This window comes from Camelus bactrianus, chromosome 4 (genome assembly GCF_048773025.1).
Source record: "Camelus bactrianus isolate YW-2024 breed Bactrian camel chromosome 4, ASM4877302v1, whole genome shotgun sequence".
NCBI lineage: Eukaryota > Metazoa > Chordata > Mammalia > Artiodactyla > Camelidae > Camelus > Camelus bactrianus.
Window position 1 is genome coordinate 46,152,857 of NC_133542.1, and position 25,309 is coordinate 46,178,165.

At 44.8% G+C, this 25,309-nt stretch overlaps 1 protein-coding gene across 4 annotated transcripts; it reads left to right on the forward strand.

Moving 5' to 3' along the window:
- Positions 1 to 933: 933 nt before the first annotated feature.
- CLTA (clathrin light chain A) lies at positions 934 to 25,293 on the forward strand. Of its 4 annotated transcripts, none has more exons than XM_010952869.3 (6): positions 934 to 1,286; positions 7,949 to 7,986; positions 10,199 to 10,316; positions 14,439 to 14,550; positions 20,174 to 20,209; positions 21,170 to 21,620. In XM_010952869.3, exons 1-6 carry the CDS (start codon positions 1,070 to 1,072, stop codon positions 21,339 to 21,341), a joined length of 693 nt encoding a protein of 230 aa, XP_010951171.1. In that variant the 5' UTR covers positions 934 to 1,069; the 3' UTR covers positions 21,342 to 21,620. The 4 variants fall into 4 exon arrangements, with proteins under 4 accessions (XP_010951171.1, XP_045371150.1, XP_045371151.1 ...); XM_045515194.2 differs by lacking the exon at positions 21,170 to 21,620 and adding an exon at positions 20,724 to 21,143; XM_045515195.2 differs by lacking the exons at positions 20,174 to 20,209; positions 21,170 to 21,620 and adding an exon at positions 22,667 to 25,293 and having other exon boundaries at positions 935 to 1,286.
- The last annotated feature ends 16 nt before the right edge of the window (positions 25,294 to 25,309 follow it).

Here is a 25,309-nt window from a genome sequence, read left to right on the forward strand (position 1 = left end):
GCATGAGTAACTGGAGTCACTCTACTATCATTTCTGTGGTTTAGACAAAATTAACTAGCCATGTTATTAACATGACCCTGATTTAAAAGAAATACTGAAGGAACGTTGTTTCTAAAGAAAGTTCCTGCTGTCCTTAAGTGGGAAAGGTGTGTACATACAAGAGGTGGCTAGTACCATTATGGAGTTGCCCAAGAGATCTGTTTCCTCTTGGCCAGTGATTCCCTGTGGGGCTCCCAGAGTCGTCAGTTTCCCTATGAACTAGGTGAGACTTAAAGAATTTTCCAGTTCTAGAAACTTCTGTCTAGCTCTGAAAAGAGTACTGGCTGCAAAAGGGCTTTGTAAAAGTAGATATATTTGCCTTTTTATGACACTACTGTGGGGGAGACAAGTCAAAGTGGATTTGAATCGGTTATATTTGTCAGGCGGCTCTAAAGGAGAAAATAACCCAGGCTGGGTGAATGGGTTTACAAACACAAATATTATAAAGTCCGTACACAGCTGTAAAAGGATTCAGTTTGCCCACTAATCCTGGGAGGGAGGTAGTACAGCATTCTTCTTTCCATTTTACAAATGAGGAAACTGAGGTTCACAAAGCCTAAGTAGCTTGACTCTTCTCCAACTGGCTAATCATCGCTGCCCTAACTTCACCTCATTTCCCGGTTCAGCACGAGAGTCCTCTCAGAGGCGGCGGTCAGTCCAGACACCAAAGTCGGGTCAGGCGAGGCTCCCTTAAGTCACATACCACTTCCGCCACCCCGGGCCGTAAGGGATTAGCGCGTTCACGCAGGTGCTGCCCGAGTCACGAGTTTTCCTCGGGGGCCCGCCCCCTCATGATGATTGGCTGGGTCGTTAACCATTTCTGTCCTCTGATTGGTTGTTACCTTTTAGGCTTTCCAATACTGCCTAGACCGACCGGATATAGGGGCAGGGTTTCCGCTTCCGCCTTTTGCCTCCTCCCGCTTGCCCTCGGATCGCAGTCGCCGCCGCAGCTGCTGCTCCCGGACGCGGTGTCGGTGAGTCGGTTGGTGTGTCTTTCAGCGTCGGTGTCCGTGCCGTTGAACTGCCCGTCATGGCTGAATTAGACCCATTCGGCGCCCCTTCCGGCGCCCCCGGCGGCCCCGCAATGGGGAACGGAGTGGCCGGTGCCGGCGAAGAAGACCCGGCCGCGGCCTTCTTGGCGCAGCAGGAGAGCGAGATTGCGGGCATTGAGAACGACGAGGCCTTCGCCATCCTGGACGGCGGCGCACCCGGGCCCCAGCCGCACGGCGAGCCGCCAGGAGGTCCAGGTGAGTGCGGACGCGTTCAGGGCGGGAGCATTTGTCTGGAAACTCGGGCAGGAGTGGGTCTGAGAGTTCTGTGTAACTCTTGTTCCTTCTGACCGGGAGGCTGAGGAGGAGTGGAAAGAGGAAACGAGACCCCGGCTCAGTCGTGCAGAAACCCAGGCTTGAGAGGCCCAGTCCGTTCTGTGAGTGTGTTCTAGCGCTCTTGGGCACTGGCGGAGCCAGAAAGCCAAGAAAATAGGCTGACAGACGGAGGAGCCCGAAGAAGCTCGTTCAATTCAGGAACTTTTCCGTGAGCACTTGCTGTGCTTTGAGCCGGGCTTCTGAGGCTCAGCCTCATTGGCGCAGTTTGGCTAAACTTACAGGCAAGTCTGTGCCCAAGAAGGCCAGTTAGTCGGAAGGGAAGCAGCAAAAAATTAGAACAGTGGTATCGTTTTTGAGACAAACAAAAATGGCAATGCAGTTCAGTGTTTAAGCACATAAGGTGTGCAGAGTGTTTGGTAAGGGGGAAGAAATGAGGATAGGAACTCAAGAAACATGGTGTAGCCCTGGAGAGAGATTCTCCGGCCAAAAAGGGTAAGTTTTACCATCTGTCGAACATGTTATGGGTTGGACTTCTGGAGCTCTGCTTTGTCTAGGAACAGCTTTGGTAGGCAGCATTGTTTATCTGGAACCTGAGATTAGCCTGCACCTGTCTTTCAAGAGGTGAATGGAAAATGTAGTGTGGCCTTTCCCCAGCCAAACTCGAGCAAAACGAGGAAGCACCTGGTAGGCTTGCCAGTTTGACCTTTGAATGCGTTACCCGTGTGCAGTGTGGTTTGTGGTGGTGGGAGGAAAGAATGAGTGGAAGAGACCTTTTTCATTGTATAGGGAAGTAGGAAGTGAGCTAGAAGAAAGGACACGTGGCTTTTCATTTACTTAAAAAACATTCCACTTAAAAGAGAATGGGGTTCCGGTGGAGCAGATAAGACTGTTTATACTACCCTAAAATCACACTTAAGAGGCAAGGCAGGTAACATAAATGAGAGAAACATGCTGATTGTAAGGTAATAAGGAGTGTTGGAGGCCCAGGCTTTGGTACACTTGAGTAGTGTTCTTCCTAAAAGCATTCAGACTCAGAAATCTCAGTCTTCAGCCAAGCAGAACCTTTTTGGGGAGTGGGGGTGGGGTGACTGCTAGTTTGTAGCCTAAATTTTTATGCTACACCCTGCTGCCTCCTAAGCAAATCAGTTCCCCAGCAAGAGCTTACAGGTGAAGGGGTAATACACCTGAGAATGCAATTTATAGCAGGCAGGTTGGACTGAACTAGACTGTGGCTGGAAGATGAAGTTGGCTTTAAGTGATTAGGGCTTCTTTGTTGTTGTTAGGTAGTCTTCACCATTTGCCTGAGAATTATAAAATTTATTTTTAGATCTTAGTTTATCTCCCTCATTTAATAGAGAAAACAATCCTACAGAGAAATGCTTAAGAAAAAAGGGCAAGTTAATAGCTGAGCCCCACATCTCCCCACCTGAGGCTGTACCATATCCTGTTGTAGTTGTTTAAGCTGGGGTAAAGGCGGATAAGAGATTGTCATTTCTGAAAGGCAGCTATGGCTGCCCTGGGGAGGACAGAGTTGGGAGAATCGGGACTCACAGAAGACTGTCCTCATTCAAGGACAGTGTTAATTCTTGCCCATTGTTGTATCGCTGGTGCCTCGCAGGTTGTGTGGCACATAGTAGATACAAAGTAATATGCAAGGATGTCAGGTTCAGGGGGCCTTTGTAGAGCCAGCGGACCTTGGTGGTGGGCAGTTTGGAGAGGTAAAACGGAAAGAATAGAGTTGGACACGCGGATTCCATGTGCATCAAGATTTCAGCAAAGGGAAGGAAGGGATGTTTGCTGACTTAGTTCCTAGGAAGGACTTTCTTAGTGAACTAAGCATTTAATGACAAAGGCAGATCTCTGACAGTGTAGTTGAGGTTGGTAATAGTGCAGTGGTCAGAAAAAAAGTGCAGTGGTCAGCACTTCCTTTGGGGATTAGAACTATTTGGACGCTTTTTCTTTTTCTCTTTTTTTTTTTTCTCTCTCACATACACACACAAAAACTCTGAGTCTCACTCTAGTAGTTAAGGTTCTGTGCTGTCCTAGGCTGCTTGTGTGTGAGTTTAGCTTTGTGGTCTCAGACAGCTTCTATAATCACTGCCATTGCCTTAGTTTTCTCCTCTGTAAAAGGTACAAACACACCACACAAGATTGCTTGGATTCCATTAGAGAGCACCTGTAAAGTGCTTACACACAGTCCCTGGTATGTTTTTACTGCGCACAGACCTGGCTATTATTCCTTGGGAGTAGGGTGAGAAAGGTGTTACAAGGCCTGTAGGCTTTGGGGGCTACTGAAGAAACATTTTAGGAGAGAGCTCTGTATCTAATGTGTTATTATACAGAGATATATAGGCACGAGGCTCTAACAGAGATTGAGGAGAGAGGAATGTATCTAAACTCCCCCAGCCTTGGGGAAAACTCCCATGGAGGAGGGGTTAGGCCTGAGACTTGGATGATGCCCTCAGTTGTTAGGAGATCCGGGAAGAACATAAGTTTCGAGGAGGGAGGTAACTAGCTAAGTGAAGTGGCTCAGGGAGATTGAGGAAGAACAAATGGTCAGGAAAAAGGCAGCCTAAGCTTAGAGCTATGGAAAAGCCCTCAATCTAGAGGGCTGAGGATAGAGGATGTAAGAGGCAGTTAAGGAGCTACTGAGAGAGTATGGCAATGAGGCACTCGTTGCAGGAAGAGGGGTACATAAGTTAAAAGAAAACTTTCTGGAGGTGGAGAGTAATTTTCTTGGTAGCAGTGGTGAAGGGAAGTTCAGGGAAATCTCATGCATGACATTGTGTGTAATACTGCACATTTACTGCATGCCGGGTTCTCTGTACACCCTCAGACCCATGCAGTAACTCTGCAGGCAGAGTGACAGTGTTACCTTACTTCAGATGAGAACGGATTGTTGTGGAAGTTAAGCAGTGTTTCTAAAGTAGCAAACTAATACATGGCTCCACAGGATTTCTGACCCAGGTCTGCTTGACTTTCAGTGGTTGGGGAACATGGAAAGTTGAAGGTGCATCTGGGACAGTCTTTCACCTCTGGAAACTTATTCTGGCCCTTGTTTCTGTTCGGAGTTTGTTTCAGTCTGGAGTTCCTGAGATGCCTTAGAAAGTTTCCTTCTGGAGCATCAAGTTGCTTAGCTTAATTGTCTTAATGAATCAAGGCCCTTGATGGACTTTCTTCTGCATGTTTCTGTAGCAACAGACAATCTTTTGACTTGAGCCAGCTGAATGTTAGTACAGTAGCACAGTAGCTAACAAAAGCCCAAGGCACTTGCCAGTGGGTCTGGATGAGTCTTCAGTCCTACAGGTCAGGCAGCATGTGACTTCGGAACTACGGGATGAGAATTGCTTCTAGTTTTGTGTCTGGAGTAGTGATCAAAGTCTCTCATACTGGCAGTGGCCCTGGGTTTGAATGTATTAACTGGATAGTTGGTGTGTTAGCAGTAATATATTAACCAGAATGTATGCCTGGCCAGACTAGCCATTGTAGGTTCTAAGATTTAAAGTTACCTCACTCTTTTCTATCGTCTACAAAAATAAATTCGAGATGGATTAAAGAGAGGGTTTTTTTTTTTTTTTTAAGTACCAGAAGAAAAGTGAATATTTATCTTAGAGTAGAAGAGGCCTTCAGCATAAAAACAGAAATCATAAAGGGGAAAGGTTATTGTCTCATACAGGTTAAGTAGTTCTAGGTATTAAGTATCATAAACCATAGGAAAAGATAATGGGGGAAATAATTGCAATATGAGAGGGCAAATAATACAGAAGGAATACTTAGAGATCAAAAGATAGCAGAAACTGGGCAAAACTCAGGTAATTCAATAAAGAAGAAAATCAAGTATCAGGTGATCACCTCACAGGCATAAAAAACCACCGTAAGGGCTTTTTTTTTTTTCCTGCTATCAGATCAGCAGAAATTTAAAAACATGGTAAAACTCAGTCTCTAGTATCAATGAAGGTCTGAAAAATGGGGCACTGATGCTGGTTGTGGAAATAAAAATGGTAGGCCAAAGGGGGAAAATGGCCAGTGTTTAGGTTTTTAAAATATACATCCTATGCCCTGTCAGTTCTGTACAAGGGGTTTATTACTGAAGAGCAATTGAATATGCCCCCCAAATACTGTTTCTAAAACTTGATAGGATACTTCAGAAATTATGTGGGTAGGTGTCACACAAACAGCTTGAAGTAGTGAAAAGCCACTGACAAAACTATAAGAAACTCATTTTTGTACTATTGTAAATAAAGCATAGGAGTAAAACAGGGAAATTAAGAAAAGTATGAGAAATACGTTGAAATAACTGATACATACACGGCAAGTGAGATGTGCATCAGAGCTGAGGGGGGTTAGTAAATGCTTAGATCCTGTGGTTTGTCTTCATGCCTCCCATTATCAGATGACGCTTCCTCTGATGCCCTGGCTGACTCAGGTATTGCACCACTTTTTAAGTGCTGATTATCTCATAACGCATGCATTCAGTGTTTTTCTTACATCTTAAACATAAAAAATAAATTGAAGAGCAAAAACAGTGTCATTAATTATCTGCCCCTGCAAGAACACCTTACTTACCTCTCAAGAAAGCAACCCTGCACGTATTTGAAGATCATTGGTGAAGTGCTGATACATACAGGTTTGTTGTGAGGATTAAAACTTAATGTATAGAAAGGGTTTAACATTGTGCCTGGCACATTGGAAGCAATAATTAGTAGGTGTTTTGATATGAAAAAAGTAGAGAATGTAATGATACAGATGATTGGGTTACTAAAAAGCATCTGTTGTGGGAGTTTGGTTTTGCTGAAAGAAATTTTGTGTATATGCATTAGATAAATGAAAAAAATAGAAATCAGTGGGCTGAGTATTGAAATTTGCATGGCATTTTCTTCTGTCTCCATTTTCCTTTTAAAAAACCCAATATTTTGGTATCAGGGAGACACACTGGGGAAATGAAAGTTTTCAGTACTCCCAAAGCAAGAGGAGGAGGGTAATTGGGAGAAGCAAGAGAATGAAAAGAGTGGATAAAATGTTAGCGGTGATTTGGAAAATAAGCAGTTCAAGTTGGGTTTAATTAGTTAGGAACCCAGAAGACAGGAGGAGTGATTTGATGAAACCACTTTGCCTGTTAGAAGGAAGGAATGCGCTGAGAGCACCCTGCTCCTGGCTTCTAGGAAAGCTCTGATGTTTCTGAGGGCCTTGGGGTGGTGGCCCACACTAGCTGCTGTGCATTTCTTTTATTGTTTGGATTCTTGTATCTTTTAGATTCATCTCTTCTCACCTCTTCCCTCTCCCACCCCATGCAGTAAGATGGTCTTCATAGTTTGAAAAAAATTGGACAAAATAATAGAAGTCCTGCATAGTAGGCAGTAAATGTGGGTCAACCAACAGATAAAGAATACAGAATATGTAGGTGGAAGCTAACCTTATGATGCCTGTATTGAAGCTTTCAAGGGAAGGCAGAGTAGCCACTCCAGAGAGCTGGTGTGCAGCCCTGTACAGACTGTCTCAGTGACAGCCGTTGGGTCAGGGCATGGGTTAGAAACACATGCTTATGGGGCCAATCGGGTAACTGAATTAGTGACACACAAGATGGGTTAAAAGAGGGGAGGGGATAGCTCAAGTGGTAGAGTGCATGCTTAGAACACACAAGGTCCTGGGTTCAATCCCAAGTACCTCCTCTAAAAATAAGAGGGGCTAGTGGGGACTGGCAATGTCACCAGAGCCTGCCTTCGTTTCAGGAATGCAGGCCCAGTATTACCAGGTCTTCTTTCTGCACATTCCTGCCACCCCTCCCCCACACACCCCCCAAAACCCTGGAAATCCTGGTTTTGTGAAATTCCCTGAACTAGTACTTTGTATTTTAAATAAAATATTTTCAGCCTGTGGACCACCATTTTGTACTGTATGTGTTAATAATCTCTGGGTTTTATTTAGAAAGACATTTTTCTTCATATTTCTGAGATGGACTTTCTCATTTAGCTCATGAATAATTAATTGTCCAGTGAGATCAGGTTGTACACACTTTCAGGTTTTTATAACCTACATCTTTGAAAACACTGGCTTAATTTGGTTTGCCTGAATCTTACTGTTCTGGACTAATTCCAGGTGGACTAGAGGGATTAGCAAGAATCGTCAACTGTAGACCCTCAGGTGCCAAACCTACTCCATCTACAGGATGGAGGGTCCTGACCCCACAAGCACCTTAGTTTAAACGTGAAGCTGCGTATCTCTGCTTACTGAAGGATTCCAGGCCACGCTTCTCCTTTGCTTTCTCCAGAACTTTCATAGAGAAACTGTTGCTCTGTGAGACTCTTCTGCCAGGCTTCCACTCCAAGCCAGAAGACTATCAAAAACTTTTGGGTTTAGGAGCTTGGGGCAGATTTGCCCACATTTTGGTTAAGTTATTTGTGTATAAGCACATCTTGACTTCACTAAATGGAGAGCTGTTCATTGTTCTGCCTGGTACCTAGCAGGGGGGTAGTATTCAGTAACTTAAAGTACCTGCAGCACACAGTTCTGTATCATACTGTATAATCCTTTGGCCCAGCATTTGACTAGCCCTGATTGACAGAGCAAAATCTTATGTCTTGCAGATGCTGTTGATGGAGTGATGAATGGCGAATACTACCAGGTACAGAGTACTCTGATTATGTTGAAAGACAGTTCTTGAGAGTATTCCTTTCCTATGATTTGAATTGTCTGACCTAGAAAGGACCCCAGTCCTTTGACTTTCGTGGATGTATTAGTAGCTGGTATGTTACCTACCAAAGTGGGAGGATTTGAAGAGAAGTGACATTGATAGAGCATTCTTTTAAAAAATGTGATTGACCTGGTCCTGCTGTTGTCACCTTTACTCTCAAAAAATGACCCTTCATGATGATGGTGGTGAAACACTATGTGCTGTGCCCTGTGTCAAACACTGTTTATACCAAACTTTAATTCTCACAACAACCTGAGGGACCTGTACTATTGTTCCCATTTACAGGTGAATAAACTGAGGCACACAGAGGTTAAACCAGGAGTATAAATAACAGGTGGTATGTGGTAGGGCCAGCATTTGAACCTTTTCGATTGTATTGGGGGTAGGGGTGGCTGGTATTTGTGATGACTACCCTCATTTTCCCTCTGCATCACTAAACTTTTGGTTACCAGCCCAACTTGCATGGGCTTAAACATAGAGAATTTACTAGTTTAAAAAGTTGAAAGAGCTCTGAGATAGGCTCGGGGTCCTCGGACCAGGACTCTGACTCAGTTCCGCTAGGACTCTGGTTCTGCCTGCTGAGTGTGCAGTTTTGTGCTCTTTCATGGTGGCAAAATGGCTCCCGCATTTCTAGGCCTCACTGGTGCATGTGTTAGTATCTTGAACAACGTGGAGATTTCTCCCCGCCACTCAGCAAAAGTCCTGTATTTCCCCCTGCACCCTACGGAAGTAATCACTGTAGCCTGAGGATATAGTGTGGTGCTTTTGCTTCTGCCTGGGTTTCTGCCCATCCTTCAACCATTTAACTGTCAAGAAGGAAATAAACTGTCTAATTGGTTTAAGCCAAAGGTGGACTAACTTTTTCTTGAAGGGTCAGGTAGTAAACTTTTTAAGCTTTGTGGGTCATAAAGTGTCTGTCACACTGTTCTGTTGCTGTAATGTGAAGCATCCACAGATAGTATTTAAATGAATGGGTGTTGCTGGGTTCCAGTAAAACTTAATTATAAAAACAGGTGGCTGACCTGGCTGTAATTTCCTATCCCTGGTTTAGAGCCTGACCTTTAGAGTGAGACAACTCAATCCTGGCTTTATCCCTTACTAGCTGGGAATGTAGATATGTCATTTCTCTGTGCCTGGGTTTAATCCCCCAGCTGTGAAGTGGGAATAAATACTTGCCCTGCAAGGTACTTGGGAGATGAAGCCTATAAGTGCTTGGCACATGGAAAGTGCTAATAAGTTAGTTACTAATACTACTGTAAATCTTTCCCCATCTTTTTAAGGTTAACCTGGTAATAGTCCCTAGTTCTATAGGTGAAATAATCGCTGAAGATTAAATTCTGTTTGAGTCTTTATAAATTTACTAGCTCCCAAATCTTTACTGTGAAGAACCCGCCCCTCCCCCAGTTCTCCACCACATACACTTGTGACTCATGTTTGCCTGCTTTTTTGTTCTTTTCCTTGGTGTGACTATAGTAACTACATTTTCTTTTGGAGTCTTTCCTAAAATTCACTATATACATATTTTTTAATTGAAGTGTAGTCAATTTACAATGTTGTGTTAGTTTCTGGTGTATAGCATATTGATTCAGTTACATATATATACTTTTTCATATTTTTTTCAATACAGGTTATTATAAGATACTATGGTTCCCTATGCTATACAGTATGACCTTATTTATCACTATATTTTGACTAGGTGGTATTAAGTGAACTTTTGTCTGCATTGTATGATAGCATTAGAAGTCTTCAGTTCTCGGCCTTGCTGTGCTGTGTATTTTACCTTTGTTACTTTGAAGATGTCACATAATCTCTGTGTCAAGTGAGGAAACTAAAACTAAAAATAGTGATAACACTATTTCCTGATAAGTTCATTACCCACCTCCCTAACTTTCCTGTCTCCCACTCATGATCCATTTATTAACAGGGTAACAACTACTCTGCCTTCCTTGTGAATCACAAGGATTAAGTGCATAATGCTGAGAGCTCCCTGTTGGCAGGAAGGTTGTGTTGTTGCTCTTAAGGAAATCCTTTAACATTTACAGCAGCTGTTAGTACTGCACATAACCAGGGTTCTAACTTGGATGAAGCACACTTTCTGGGAAGAGGTTTGGTACTTACAGAGCACAATTGTGTTTGTGTTAAGGAGAGTAATGGGCCAACAGACAGTTATGCAGCTATTTCACAAGTGGATCGATTGCAGTCAGAGCCTGAAAGTATCCGTAAATGGAGAGAAGAGCAAATGGAACGCTTGGAAGCCCTTGGTAAGGAATCCCTTTCTGTCTGTTTTCAGTGGAATAGTTGACCTTGATTCTACTTTTATTCCTTTTTAACTTGAATTAGCTCATAATGTCCTTGTCCAGTTTGGGGGAAGATATCTTTCTCAACCTGCAGGTCACAAGGCTACCCACGTGGAGGCCACTGGGTGGGGACTGGGGCAGTCCAGAGAGCCCCAAGTGCATCTTCTCCTCCAGGAAGGGCGGAGTGGTGCTGTGGAAAGAGCCTTGGACTTGAAGTAGAAGACTGGCTTCCAGGCCCAGCCGTAACTCTTACACAGCACCAGCTCTGGGCACTTGGTTGCTCAAACTTTACAGAGTCTGTTTCTTCATCTGTGATGTAAGATCCATGTTACCAACTCCAAGGGTAGTCTGAGATGGTATTCATGCGAGTGCTTTGTAAACCTGACGGTATTACATCCAAGTGAGGGACTGCACAGTTTATCATTTGAAGACTGAATTTAAGGTAACACTTAAGAGAAAAAGTGAGGTATGTAGGAAACATGTACAATTCAGTTTTCTTACCCTAGTATCCCTGTATGTTAAGTTTTTACATTTTTTACGGGTGAGGAAAGTGAGGATCATAGGAAGAATAAGTATTTGAGTGGTAGAGTCAGAGTTGCAGCTGAAGTCTGCCCTGCTTCAGAGTTGATACCTGTCCCCTCAGCCACCTTACGTTTAGTGAACTCCAGCTGGAAGGCAGGCTGAGCCTGGGATCAGCCTGGCCTTTGGCAAAGAGCCTTCTCCATGGGTGTCAGCAGTTGGTCAAGATCAGGAGAGAGTTGTTACCTGTACATGTGGGTTGGAAAGGTGTGGCAGAGCGTGGGGGATGTTATCCACAAAGTAATTCTCAACTTTTTGTTGAAATTTCAAACACAGAATAGTTGAAAGAAGAGTGTGTCTTCCCCTCCAGATTCAGTAGTTAACATCTTGCCATCGTGGGTTATTGTATAAATGAGGCATGTATGTGTTACATATTCACATGCACTCACACATTTATATATGTATTATGAATGTACACATAATTTTTTTTCTGATCCACTTAAAGATATAAACATCACATACTTGCCTAAATGCTGTACTTCTAGAAATAATGATGTTCTTTTACGTAACCACAGTGTTAGCATTATTATTCCTTCTTGGGAGTCACTGAAGTAGTAAAAATGTAACTCAGATGGTGTAACTGACACCTAGAAATAGGAAGGGACTTGACCCAGATAATACAGCCAATTAGTGTCAGATCTTTTCTCTCTCCAGCCCACCTTTTGTGGGTCTCAAAACAAAGGGCACACTTAGGTTTAAACCTTTACAGCACTATCCAACAGCAGCTTTGATGAGGAACTGTTCTGTATCTGTGCTGTTCAGTATGGTAGCCACTAGCTGCATGTGGCTAGTATGACTGAGAAGCTGAATTTTAAATTTTATTTCATTTTAATAAATTTAAATAGCCACATGAGGCTAGTAGCCACTTTACTGGATAGTGCAGCTTTAGAAAGATGCAAATAGGCCTTCATGGTGCTAGCAGCCTTGGTCCTTGCTTGTTCTTTGAGTACCTTCAGAGTAGGCTTAGAGGCAAGGCTTAGCTGGCATTACTAGTGGAGTATTTTTCATGTTGTAGAACCCAGTTTTATCTTTTCTCTTTCTCTGAAGTTTAACAAAGTCATCTTCTCTGTGGAGACAGTACATGGATACATGGAGAATGTCGAAAGATTGCATTTTCTCATTCAATTATCAAATTGAGCTCTTTGAAAGTATTCCATGAAGTGTTGTTTTCTTAACTCTGGATGCTTTCCTGGGGGAAGTCAAAGATTTGGCCTCGCATTCCAGTTAAATGAAGGTGGTCCGTGAATTAGGTGTTTCTGTAGTTTCCCCTTCCTTCCTTGCAAGAACTGTGAGAAAGTGCAAGATGTTAAAAATAGAGAAGCAGTGTCCATGTTTTTCACCTTAACTGCAGGCTGTGTTCTCCAATACTTTTCTCTTCTGCGAACAGTAATGAGGATGGCCAGAGAAGACAGCTGTCGGCGCGCCCTGCTCTCTAAGAGGATTTTTCACCCTCCCCTCATGCTTCCCCCTCCCACATTCAGAGAGACTGTATTACAGCTTGGATCTTTGTCCCGTCAAGCCAAGCGTTTAAGAATTCTAAACTCTTACTGCCTGTGTCACTTCACAAATCTGTAAAAGACAATTTAAAGGGACTGTTTTGTGCAATAACCACAATCTCTGCAGATGGTCACAATTTTTATTTAGATTAACTTTTCAGAGATAAATTTCCCTGATATTTTGTTCCTAATATATAATAACGTTTACAAAATGATAATAGACTATACAGAAAGAAAATGCTCTCCAATCAAAAATAATTTTCTGGAAGTAATTTCACAACTCTTGGAAAGGAGATCTTACATTTTAAATTTTTTTCAGTTTCTTGTCTGCAGGGCACCGTCAGCCCACAGCATCTCCCTGCACCACAGGGCCTGCTGTTCCACATAGACTTAATGCCAAGGATAGACACAGATCAGAAGCTTACTGTGTATCCTTGAGTCATCAGTGGAAAATCAGAGCAAAGTAATTCTCCTGAGCAATAGGTCACCTTCTGATAAGTTAGATAACAGAGTAAAAAGTTCTTTATAATCTGAAACACTGGGGGAGTTTCTAGCTGCTATTAGGCTGTTTCTAGTAGTTACAGAAATAGTAGTCTCCTGCAGGTTGTTACTATAAGACCTTTTTTTGAAAAGGCCCTAAAATTGCCCCCAAATGCTTCATTCCTTCCCTGCAAGTGGTTCTTTGCTTTCTGCTCTCTTCCTCAAGGACAGTCATGAGAGGAGCGGGCTCTGGCTTCTGCGCTGTCCAAGCTCTTGTCTGGATCACTGGTGCCCACCTGCTGGTCACATCTCGTGACTGTTGCTGGGCTTGCTTCCCTTTCTGTCCCTCCTTCCTGGAGGTGGTGTGATGAAGAATGTGTAAGCTTTCGAGTTGAACCTGGGTTTGAATCTTGGTTCTGCCACATACTAAATAACCTTTAGGAAAGTTACTCGCTCAGACTTACCTGAGCTGTAGTTTTTCTCACTGCTGAGTGTGGGAGTAGTTTACCTTCTTGGGGTCATTGTAAAGATTAAGTGAGACATCTATATTAAACACCTGTCAGAGAGGACGTCCTAAAGAATGTGCTTAAAGTGAAGTATCAGAGTAACTTCAGGTTGTCAACTGCAGTGATAATATGACCTGTGTCTTTCTCTCCTACCGTCTACTGACAAGTTTCTTGAGCTCAGTATCTTAGGGAACCCCATGTTTAGTCCTCAGAAACTTCATGGCTGAGAATCCAGTCTGGCAAACCTGCTAAGGTGTGCATTTTCTCTCTCATCTAGAACCTTTTGGACAAGTGTTAATAATGATCCCTCACTCCACCCCTGTAACTCTCCCCATTGGAATTTCTCTTTCTTCCCTAGCTCTGCCGCTGAATCCCTCTGCAGTTTAAAGCAGGAGGAGATATTTTGTGGTCCCCCCAACTCCATCTATATTCTGCTGTTCCCTGGTTCCTGAGCCACCTCTACTCCAATAATTTTTCTCATAGCTCCCTGCTTCAAAGAAGTGCATCTGTCGTATTTAGTGAAGAGAGTGCCCTTGCATTTTACAAAACCATTAATTATCTAACGTGGAGTGGGGAATATAGTCTGTGAGGTTTTATTAAAAGATTAACATAAGTAGTCCAACTTGGACTAATAGTGGCAGCATTATTAAAGGATCACCAATAATTGCTTTTTCCCTAATTGCTGGCCCAAAAGCCTTTTTAAAATTAAAAGTCAGTATTTCTGCCCGCCCCTGAAAAAAAAAAACAAACCCAAACTAGTCATCCATCAAGCTGTAGGTGGACTGGGGTAAATTGTGGTGAAACACCCTGAATAGAATTGCTCAGTTGGAGTGCTGGATGTATAAAATGATCATGTAGGGAACAGGCCTCGCATTGCAGAATTTTTTTCAAATAGCATTTTTATCTTCTCCCTCCAACACATGCACCTGCATACAGCATAAGATTAATAAACTCCAAACAAACAGATGAAGCAAACTTCAGTTTGCATGTTGCTTTATTTGTGTTGTCTTTCCTTCCCTTCAAAGATGCCAATTCTCGGAAGCAGGAAGCAGAATGGAAAGAAAAAGCAATAAAGGAGCTGGAAGAGTGGTATGCGAGGCAGGACGAGCAGCTACAGAAGACGAAAGCAAACAACAGGTCAGTCCACGGTGCTTCTCGTTTGCCAAGATGGAATCAAGTCCCTTTCCACCAGCCAGTGTAGGTTTTCAGCAGCCGCTTCTTTTAGTGTGGAATGTTTGCTGGTTTTCAGAAAAATACCTGAAACAGGGTTGCAAGTCTCTTGGGTTTTATGAGCATAATTCAGCCTGTTTTTTCACCACCCCTGTTGTAGTGAGTCTAGTCCTGCAACTAAGAGTTCGGTTAACATGTGCCACCTGTAATGGTATGATTCCACAAAAGGAAGAGTTACCTCATAGAGCAAGTCCACATGTAAAAATGTCACCCTGGAATGAAAGGCCACTTTCGTGACTATGCCAGGATTTCAGAACTCTGGAGATGACTGTAGGCTCGGTCGGGCTGCATCCCCAAAATGCAGCCCAGCCCTCGAGGGCTGCTTCCCAGAGGATCCATTAGCAGGGACGTGCTTAGGTGGCCAAGATGTTCCCACACAGTGACTTCAGGATTAAGGGTTCTCTGGGTGCTTGTTATCTGTGTCTAAGAAAACCTTGAATTGACTTTTAAAAAATGCTCTTTTTGGAATTTACTCACTTATTGAAAGTTAAATAGTTGTAGGGAGAAAACAGTCATTCTCGTATTGCCACCGACCAGCAGCTGTGGTCTTTAATGCTCCGCGCCTGGGGTCCACTTGGAAGTAGCTCAGAGAAAGAGGCGGGGCAGTGCTGCTTGCCTGGGTGGAGGCCAGGGGCTTGCTTTCCCTGCTGGATTCAGAACCCAGTTTTCACTTAATAGTCACCCGCTCACTTCAGCGTATAGGTAGGCCAGGCTGGGCCTGAGGATACTTTTAATTTTCATGGTAAAGAGCCTTAAATTCCTGTCCTCAGAAGCAAAGAGGGGTTTAAGTGCCCTTGTCTCTGGCAGTTCTGTTAGAAGGAAATCTGCCAGAAAAGAGGGAGTTGACTGCTTTGCCAGACAGCCTCTGCCGCTGTGGGGCAGCTGTGGCACAACAGTGTTTTGTGCATCGGCCTTCAGCTGCCTGTCTCCCATTGGCCGTCCTTGGTTCTGTCATGGTCTCAGATGCCAGGCTTCAGCCTCTGTCCGGCCCACCTTCCTGGGGGGCATGTGCTCTCTAGGTGTGTCTGTCAGGTTCCCTTTGAAGTTCTGTGACAAGTATGGTGGAGACTGGTTGAGGTTCAGTTGCTCAGGGTACCGTTAGCTACCGAGGCTTCTGCTGAGATTGTGGTCATTGTGAAGCACTGATGGGCCCAGGCTCCTTTATCCTGTGCTCATTTCAAGATGATTTCCCCCAGGTGCAAGTTCAGATCTCTGAAGAAAGGTGGGAGGGTGCTTTGTGCAGGTACCCTGTGGGGCCATTTACCCTGGTGAGTTGCCTCAGCCTCTGGTCTGCTCTGAAGAACCTGGTAAAACTGAGTCCACATTCAGAGTCCCTGATGTTTAAGCAGACAGACATACAGATTCTCAGACTTAAAAAATGATCATGTTGGAGACAGGCTCCCCATTGCAGAAATTTTTTCAAGCCAATATTGCTAAACTGTATCCTTATAAAGAAAGGGATACCTGTCTATATATGCAATCAGTCGTCCTTGGAGAGAGTGATCACGCCTGTTTCTAGGAGCTCAGTCTTGAAGGTTTAGTCCCTCCAGGCATTGGTTTAGGGTTTGGGGACCTTTCTGTACTTAGAATTGTAGAATGTTGGGTTAGATGTTCATAGATGAACTTCTCAAGTTCCAGACAGCCTTAAAACTTACCACTCACTGAGCATGCAGGACTGTTTAGAAACCAGGTCACTTGCTGCCTTGCAGCAAGCTTGTAGAGTGTCTAAAGCTAGTGGCACATTAGCCACCGTCACCAGAGTTCCAGGACACAAAGTTAGTTTTTACACTTTATTCCAATTATTCTTCATTGGGCTAGGATGGGAGCCATCTTAGACCAACTTCAGGGGACTTCTTTCATTAGCACACACCCTGCCCTGGAGATTTCCCCCTTTCCCTCTAAACACTTAGATGTGTAAAGTGACTCATCTTTCTCATTGTCTGTCTTCAGGTAAATAGTGAATTTTTTTTTTTAATGGAGGTCCTGGGGATTGAACCCAGGACCTCCTGCGTGCTAAGCATGTGTTCTACCACTGAGCTATACTCTGCCCCCCAATAGTGAATATTTTGAGAAAAGAAAATGAAGGTACTCATTCCAAGCAAGTGTCATTCTCCAAGGTGACTTGTAGCAGCTGGATGTTGAAGGGGCCCACAGAGACCAGGCAGAAAGGCAGAGAAGTTCAAAAGAGAAGATTCGGGGGTAGCAAGGCCTGTTCTTACAAGAGTGTCATCAGGCCTCCTGCTTTCCATGTGCCTTCAACCGAAGCTCTGGGAGCACATCTGTGCGGGGCAGTGGGCAACAGTCAGCAGCAAACAGACCCTGCCGTCTTGGCATCTGTAGTCTGGTGTCAGTCCTCAGACTGCATCTCCCTCCTTTATCCCAAGTTGGGGCCTAAATGTCACTGCTCAAGAGCCATGAATTATTAAGTGACAGCCTGTGGAAAAGAATTCCCTTTTCACAGGAGCCAGTCAGAACAGTGCCTGGTTCCTACAGCTGGGCGAGTTTACTCATTGAGAACAACCCTCGACCTTGTTCCCTTCCAAACAGCAACACCTCTCCCCTTTCACAGCTAGCTTTGGTACTGACTTTTCACCTCTTTCAAGCCTTGTAAAAGTTCAGGGACTCCGTGAGTCTCAGTGATGGCAAACATTTTCCGTGCTCGCTCTGGGCTCTTCATGTGGGTCAGCATCCTGGCGTCAGGCCGGAAGCCGTTCCTCCCCCTCCTCCCAGCCCTCCCTGTGCGTCCCCCCACCGCTGCCTTGCCTGAGGATTGCTTCTTTTGGGCCCCTCTGTCTGGTGGGTGAAGCACAACCAGGTGGAGGGGCCACCTGTGTTTATGTGTATGGTTTTCCTTTTGTTCCGGGGCTGTAGCTTTGACAGGGATGAGCTGTCACCGACAGCTCTTTCATCCCAGGCTGGCTGCAAAGGAGCAAAAGCCTAACACGCAGGCTTTTGTTGTCTTAGTAATGCTGTGAACAGAAGTCATTAAACACCTTTATTCTCTTCCACTGGGAGCAAGCACAAGTTGAAATTGACTAGGTTTACCCTTTGTGTAAACTGAAAGGATTATGGGCTTACAAGCTGGCCTGCCTTTCCTCTCCCTCCCACTCCTGCCCAGAACCAACTCTTGTTTTCCTGCTGACTCGCTTGGAGTTAAAACCAGACTGTTCTTATTGCTGTCTTTAAATTTCCACAAAATACCTCCTATGTATAAACTAAACAGGGAAAGAAGGAAGGGTATGTGTGAGTTTAAAAATAAATTAAAATTACTAGAATTTCCCTTCAAATAAATGAGTTTAGGTTAATGACCAGGCATGACTGTCCTTAAAAGACATCCTTTCCACTTCTACGCCCCCAAACTGACCTGGCAAAGGACAGGGTAAGACTCCTTGAGGGAGGCTCCCTGCCCACCCACGTGGACAAGGAGGGCTGGCTGGGCCCTGGAACTTGGCCTGGGGCAAGAGTCCAAGCCAGCCAGCACCCCCCTTTCCTCCTTGTTCCAGATCAGAGCTGCCATTTTGATCCATTCCCTTAATGAGAGTTAAGGAGAGGCGCAGTTCTGGCCTCTGAGCTGCACCTTGTCAGAGCAGTCAAGGCTGGCAGGGACTGAGCAGTTGTGTTCAGGGACACACAGTCAGTACACCAGGGGCAGAGCCAGGGCTCTTGTCTGCAAGTCTTCCCACTACTCGCCTCCAGCTGCTTTTTTCTGTTAAAGTGGGCATTTTGACATGACCGTATGTGTTCCCAGGATACTGAAAATTGGTCCCACCCAACCAGTGTGGAGAAGTAGTCAGATAATCCAAGAACAAGCTGGCTTTGGGACCAGGGTGCCTGGTGCCTGGCAGTGTTTGTGCTCAGTGATGTTTCATGAAGCTGGCGGGAAGGGACGTGGCTTCCCAGGCACGCACCAGGTGGGAAGCAGCAGTGATGCAGTGAAAAGAGCCAGGCAGCTTTGGTTGTGAGTTCTGCCACCCCTGTTGGCACCGCTGCTGAACAAGTGCTTCCTCTCAGCTTCGGTTCCTTGCTACCTCATCTGTAAAGTGTAGGGAGAACACTCAGTGTCCTAGGGTGTTGGGGTTGAGGATTGATGGACATGATTTCTGCCAAGGGCTCAGCCTGCAAGTGGGCACCTAGGAAGTGCTCGCCGTCGCCGGAGTCAGGCTGGGGATGGAGGCGGCAGCGCTCACTGCGGAGAGGCCTGCAGGGAAGGCCAGCGGGCACCTCACGGCTGGAGTGGCTGGAGTGTCTGGTGCCGGAAGCTGCTCCCCAGAGCACAGTTGTGCCTCTATTGTGGATTTGAGATGTTTCTGCTTCTCAATGTTCTCTCTTTTTTCCTGCCTGCTTGCCTGCCTTTTGGACCTCTTGCTGTCTAGGGTGGCAGATGAAGCTTTCTACAAACAACCCTTCGCTGACGTGATTGGTTATGTGTATGTTGCAAAACTAATTCCTTTTCTTGTTTTGTTTCTACTTTTCATTTAGAGTTAATGCTCCTTTTATGTCACAAGTCGCTTTTGCTTTTAAAATTATTTCACATTGGCTCTGGGGGCTGCCTAAGAGTTAAGCTGGGGATATGTTCCATTGTCTCACAGAATCACGACTCCCCACAACTCTGGTTGCCATTTTTCATTTTGAGGGGAAGCAAGCTTACTCCCTTTCAAGATACGGGTCATTTGTGATCTTGGCTGGGAAGGCTTTGGGACCAGGGTGGGCTCTGGCCTCTTGCTGCCCCCTTGCCCCAGGTGGGAAGGGGGAATGTCTCCATCTAGGGGAGGAGCCAGTGAGGGCAGCACTTTCTACACTTGGTTCCTTTGACAAACATGTTCCCTTGGCGCAGAAGTGTCAGCGCAGAGGGGGCTGCCTCCTGTGGGGTCTGTACTTGTTTCTCTCACATATTGGAAATCAGTGTTTAGTGGCCAGCTTCAGATGCCCTGTCTCCCACCCTGGTGTAGAGACCCCCAGCTGTGAGGGCAAGATAGCCAGAGCTGTCTGATGTGGGCCACTTGGGCTTTTTCCCACAAAGAAAACTGCATCTTTTCTGGAAAAATGTTTAAGGATTTCTGTTTTCAAAGCAGTACTGCTGAATCACTTCTGTTTCCTCCTTAGAAATTAGGACTAGCTTTTGGTAGAAGGGAGATGAGGGTGGACTTGAGGGAGAGAGGAACTAACTTATGGGAAGGGGAGACAGACACAGGCTGAGGCCTTTAGAGCCTCTTAGGGCCTGTGGCTCGAGCTGTTCCTCTGGTTAGGAGACAGCTGGGTTTCCTGGGCCCCCAGGTGCATTTGCAGTGAAACTTGTGAAATGCTGGACTTACAGGTGGTATTGGGTTTGCTTTTTGCAAAATAGAGACTGGAAAGGTCGAGTCTGGGTTTGCTGGGCAGCAGGGTGGCCCAGCAAAGCCAGCTGCACGTCCCCAGCACACAGAGTGGCAAGGGCATGTCTAGCTTACTGACCATCTGCATTGAGCTCATTCTCATTTTCTGTATCTGACCTAAAGTTTCTCTTGTTTCTTTTCTTCTTTTCACCTTTAAGCACAAACATAAACCATCCTTGCTACAGCCTAGAACAGTTAAGTAAACCTTTCTCACTGCCCCTGTGTGTGCCATGAAGTCGCAGTGTTGTAGTGGCTCTGGGCTTCAGCGGTGTTTGCCACGGCCATCCCTGTGAGAGTGCCACCCCTCCCCGTCCCCACAGACCAGTCATCTCCATTGCTTTCGCTTTGCCGTGATGCCTGTTGGAGTAGATGAAATAGTGTGTCTTCCCTCCTCTTAACCGCTGTCCTTTTAGGCTGTAGCTCCTACCAAGTTAGTTCCCAACTGGGGATGGGCTGACCTTGGTGTGAAAGAACGCTGGAGCAGCAGCCTACCACAAAGCAACTAACACTGGTTGGCTCTCGGCCGTTGGGCGCCCACCCCTGCCAGAGCGTGCCCCGAGAGGCACCCGGCTGGAGGGAAACGGCAAACTTTTGGCTGAACTGGAGAATGTCCTAACAGACCCCTTCCAGAATGGCTTTAGTCTCTAGTGCCTGCTAGCATGGGAGCTTTGTCTTGAATTCCTTTTGATCTGCCCTGTTTCTCTCCAGCCTTAAGAATAAATCCAGAGGCTATTGTGCAGTGACCTTCGTGCTTCTTAAAAATCTCTATAAATTTACTTGGAACTCAGTACAGCCCACCATGAACTACTGTTCAAGTTCTGGACTAGCCTGCTGCTTTGCCTCTTGCTAATGAAGACAGTGAGTAGCTGGCTAAAGACTTGCTTTAATTCTCTGTTATCAACAGAGTGAGCCCTGAACCAAACACCTGTATTCCAACATTTTACACAGCAGTCCGGGCACCCCGTGCCTGGGAGAGCTGGCCACGCGTCTGCTCCCGAGTCTGACCTGGGCCAGGGGCTGTTACTCTTTGGCAAACCAGAATGCCCTTAAGTCAGGCATGAAGAGGCAGTTGCTTCCATATAACAAGGCAGCCGCCAGGTAGCCGGACAGGGGAATTCTACATTAAACCAACGTAATTTTGTTGTTGCTTCCAGGGCAGCAGAAGAAGCCTTTGTAAATGACATTGAAGAGTCATCCCCAGGCACTGAGTGGGAACGGGTGGCCCGGCTGTGTGACTTTAACCCCAAGTCCAGCAAGCAGGCCAAAGATGTCTCCCGCATGCGTTCTGTCCTCATCTCCCTCAAGCAGGCCCCCCTGGTACACTGAAGAGCCACTCTGTGGAAACACTACATCTGCAATATCTTAATCCTACTCAGTGAAGCTCTTCACAGTAATTGGATTAATTATGTTGAGTTCTTTTGGACCAAACCTTTTGTCTTTAGAGTTAATCATCGTTTGTGATTGCATGTTTCCTTCACCTGTGTTCTCCCTGGCATTCAGAGAGTGGGGGGAGGCGGCAGGGGGAGGGAGGGAGGCCTCCCACCGGCAGTCTCAGCCTATGCTCTCATGCATTATTCTGAGAATAAATTTGTTTCAAACAATAAACATGAAGCTTCATTATTGACCTCAAGCTGTGCTGCAGTGTGGAGTGAGGTTGGTGAGGAATTTCCTCTCACCCTTTCTAGGGCTGAGGAGGCATAGCCCTTGGGTGCCTACCTCTGACTTGAACTAAACTAGCTCCGAGTTTCCACTGTCTGTAGTAGGGAGTCTGTGGAAGTTTCCATTGTTTCTAAAAGTTAACCTCACTGCCCACCGAAGATTGAGCTGTGAATCCCCTCGCACCCTAGATATCTTCCCCAGCTCCTGTTTGTCTCTGTCCCTTACTTTGGGATCCTGGATGGTGTATTTCAGCAGGGGGTCTCTGGGGAACATAAGCTAGTGAGACCTTTACTCCTTTAGATTCAGCCAGTAAACCTGAGTGTGGCCGGCCCATTACTCTGAATCCCCGTAGCACACCCCACATCTGTGCCACCCCTGGCACTTTGCTCATTTTTCTCTTGTCAAGTCCTTCTTAACTGTGCTGGCAGTTACAGTAGCCCATCTGGCACATGTGGCTACTTAAATCACTTAAAAATACAATTCTAGCCCTAGCTTCATTTCATATGCTCTATGACCACAGGTTATTAGGTAGCATCCAGGTTGTACAGGGCAGATTGTAGGACATTCACGCCATCACAGAAAATTCTGGATCAGGTGATCTATACAACAGGTGCCTGGAGGACTGTGTGCTCCATTCAGGCATCAACACATTCGTTATCTGCCCTCAGAACTTGGCACACTTTAGATGATAATTTAGATGATTCAAAGTAACTAATAAAGCCATATTCCAGAAAACTGTTAATAGTTACCTGATACTATTTCCAAGTTGGAGACTGATGTAAACTCCTGTAACACCACACTCAGGAGGCAGAGGAGCAGGGTTAGGTCTTGACATTGCCGAGAAGGGAAGTCCACCGTCTCTCTTATGGTAATTATGTCTGGAAGGGAGAGGAACTTTTACTTTTCTGCCTACCTCCCCGTTCCCAAGCTTCTAAGTTGGGCATTCCTTATCTGACCCGCATTTCTGGCCTCTGCTCATTCCTCCCCTTTAGCCACCTCTGATTGCAATCAAGCCGTCACTAGCTGCTGTTCACCAACTATGTTGCCTCTGGGCCTTGCTAATGCCGTTGAAGATGTGGAAATCTGATTTAAGAATTAGCTCAAAGGCCACCTCTACAATGCCTTTCCTTACTTCCTCCCCTGAGCTCCCGTGGCCCTCTGTGTGGGACAGCTTACCTTTTGATACTGTCTCGGTGGTGCTGTCTGGACCGGCCTTGCCTCCCACACCAGATGGATTTCGTGAGGGTGGATGTGGCAGTTGTAAGACGTCAATAAAGTCTGTGACTTCCTCTGAATCAAGAGGTGACTGGATATGACAAAAGTAATGCTCTACAGCTTCCAAGGCTAGGTCATAAAAGGCGACGTAGCTTACGGCTGGTTTGCTGGAACACACAAGCTGCTAGTCCTTGAGCCACCATATAAAAAGGTACCACCCTGAAGCCGCCATGCTATGAGGGAGCCCAAACCAGGCCACGTGGAGACACTACACGGAGAGACCCTGAAACCACAAGCAAAGAGAAATGCCTGGCTAGTCCCTCCTTAGTTTTCCAGCTGCCTCTCATTCCAGCTCCAGCCAGTCTAACTGCAAGTGCATTGGCCGCCCTGTCAGAACTGCCAAGCAGAGCCTTTTCCAAATTCTTGGCCTACAGAAACCATGAGAGAAAATGATTACTGTTTAAGCCTCTTCAGTTTTGAGGTGGTTTATTACACAGCAGTAGTAACTCTGGATTGTTTCTAATGCCTACATCACCCACATGGGGCTTCATAAAAAGGAAGGAGTTGCTCCAGAAAGCCAGTGAATACTCAACATTTAGTTTCAAACCTCTTTCTTCGGGCCACTTTGGCCTCTTACGTCAAATCTTACATGGTATTCAACATAGTACTGAAGTCCTAGTGAGAACACTTAGAACACAAGAAAAAGAATAAAGCGCATCCAAATTGGAAGGAAGAAATAAAACTCACTATTTACAGATGACATGATTTTATATATAGGAAACCCTAAAGACGCCACCAAAAAACAGAATAAGTCAATTCGGTAAAGTTACAGGATACAAAATCAGTATACAGAAATCTGTTGCATTTCTGTACACTAATAGTGAACTATCAGAAATTAAGAAAACAATTCCATTAATGATTGCCTCAAAAAGATTAAAATACCCAGGAATAAATTTAACCAAGGAGGTGAAAACTGTACACTGAAAACTATCAGACACTGATGAAAGCAACTGAAGACACAAACAGAAAGATACCCCATGCTCATGGATTAAAGGGTATGGTTAAAATGTCCATCGTATCCAAAGCAATCAACAGATTCAGTGTAGTACCAATCAAAAGTCCAATGACATTTTTCACAAAAATAGAACAATCCTAAAATTTGTCTTGAAACACAGAAGACCCTCAATAGCCAAAGCAATCTTGAGAAAGAACAAAGTTGGAGGCATCACTCTCCCTGATTTCAAACCATAGTAGAAATCTATAGTCATCAAAAACAGTATGGTGTTGGCATAAAAACAGACACACAGATCAATGAAACACAGTAGCCCAGAAATAAACCCACTCATAGAAGGTCAATTAGTTATTACAAAAGAGCCAAGAATATACAATCAGGAAAGGGCAGTCACTTCAATAAACGGTGTTGGGAAAACTGGACCATTACCTTACACCATACACAAAAATTAACCCCAAAATTGATTAAAGACCTGACTCTAAGGCCTGAAATAGCACAAAAACAATCCAACTTAAAAATAAACAGAGGATCTAAATAGACATTCAAAAAATAAGACATACGGCTGGCCAACAGGTAAATGAAAAGGTGCTCAACATCACTATCAGGGAAAATGACAATCAAAACCACAATGAGATACCACCTCATACCTCTTAGAATGGCTGTTACCAAAAAGACAAGAAACAAGTGTTGGAGAGGATATGGAGAACGGAAACCCTCGTGCACTGCTGATGGGAGTGTAAATTGGTGCAGCCACTACAGAATACGATGGAGGTTCCTCAAAAAATTTAAAACTGGAATTACCATATGATCCAGCAATCCCACTTCTGGGTATTTATTCAAAGAAAATGAAAACACTAATTCAAAAAGATATATATGCACCCTTACATGAAGCATTATTTACACAGCCAAGATACGAAAACAACCCAAGTGTTCATCAACTGATGAATGGATAAAGAAAGTGTGTGTGTGTAACAGCATAGTGTTCGGCCATAAAAAAATGAAATCATGCTATTTGTGAAACATGGATAGACCTTGAGGGCATTATGCTAAGTGAAATAAATCAGACAGAGAAAGACAAATACCATATGATCTTACTCATACATGGAATCTTTAAAAAACAAAAACCTCAGAAGCAAGCTCATAAGATACAGGGAACAGATTGGTGATTGCCAGAGGCTGAGGGTAGGAAATCAGTGAAATGGGTGAAGGGCGACAAAAGGTACAAACTTCCAGTTATGAAATAAGTAAGTCCTGGGGATATAATGTACAACATGGCAACTATAGCTGGTAACACTATGTGGCATATTTGAAAGTTGTTATAAAAGTAGATCTTAAAAGTTCTCATCAAAAGAAAAAAAACTTGTTAACTACGTATGGGGATGATATTAGCTAGACAGTGTGGTGATTA

Excerpts from the sequence above, each read along its gene's own strand:
- CLTA (XM_010952869.3), top strand. The coding sequence starts at position 1,070 with ATGGCTGAATTAGACCCATTCGGCGCCCCTTCCGGCGCCCCCGGCGGC. Across the intron at positions 1,287-7,948 it reads CGAGCCGCCAGGAGGTCCAG|ATGCTGTTGATGGAGTGATG; the intron begins GTGAGTGCGGAC and ends TATGTCTTGCAG. Across the intron at positions 20,210-21,169 it reads CCTTGCTACAGCCTAGAACA|GGCAGCAGAAGAAGCCTTTG; the intron begins GTTAAGTAAACC and ends TGTTGCTTCCAG.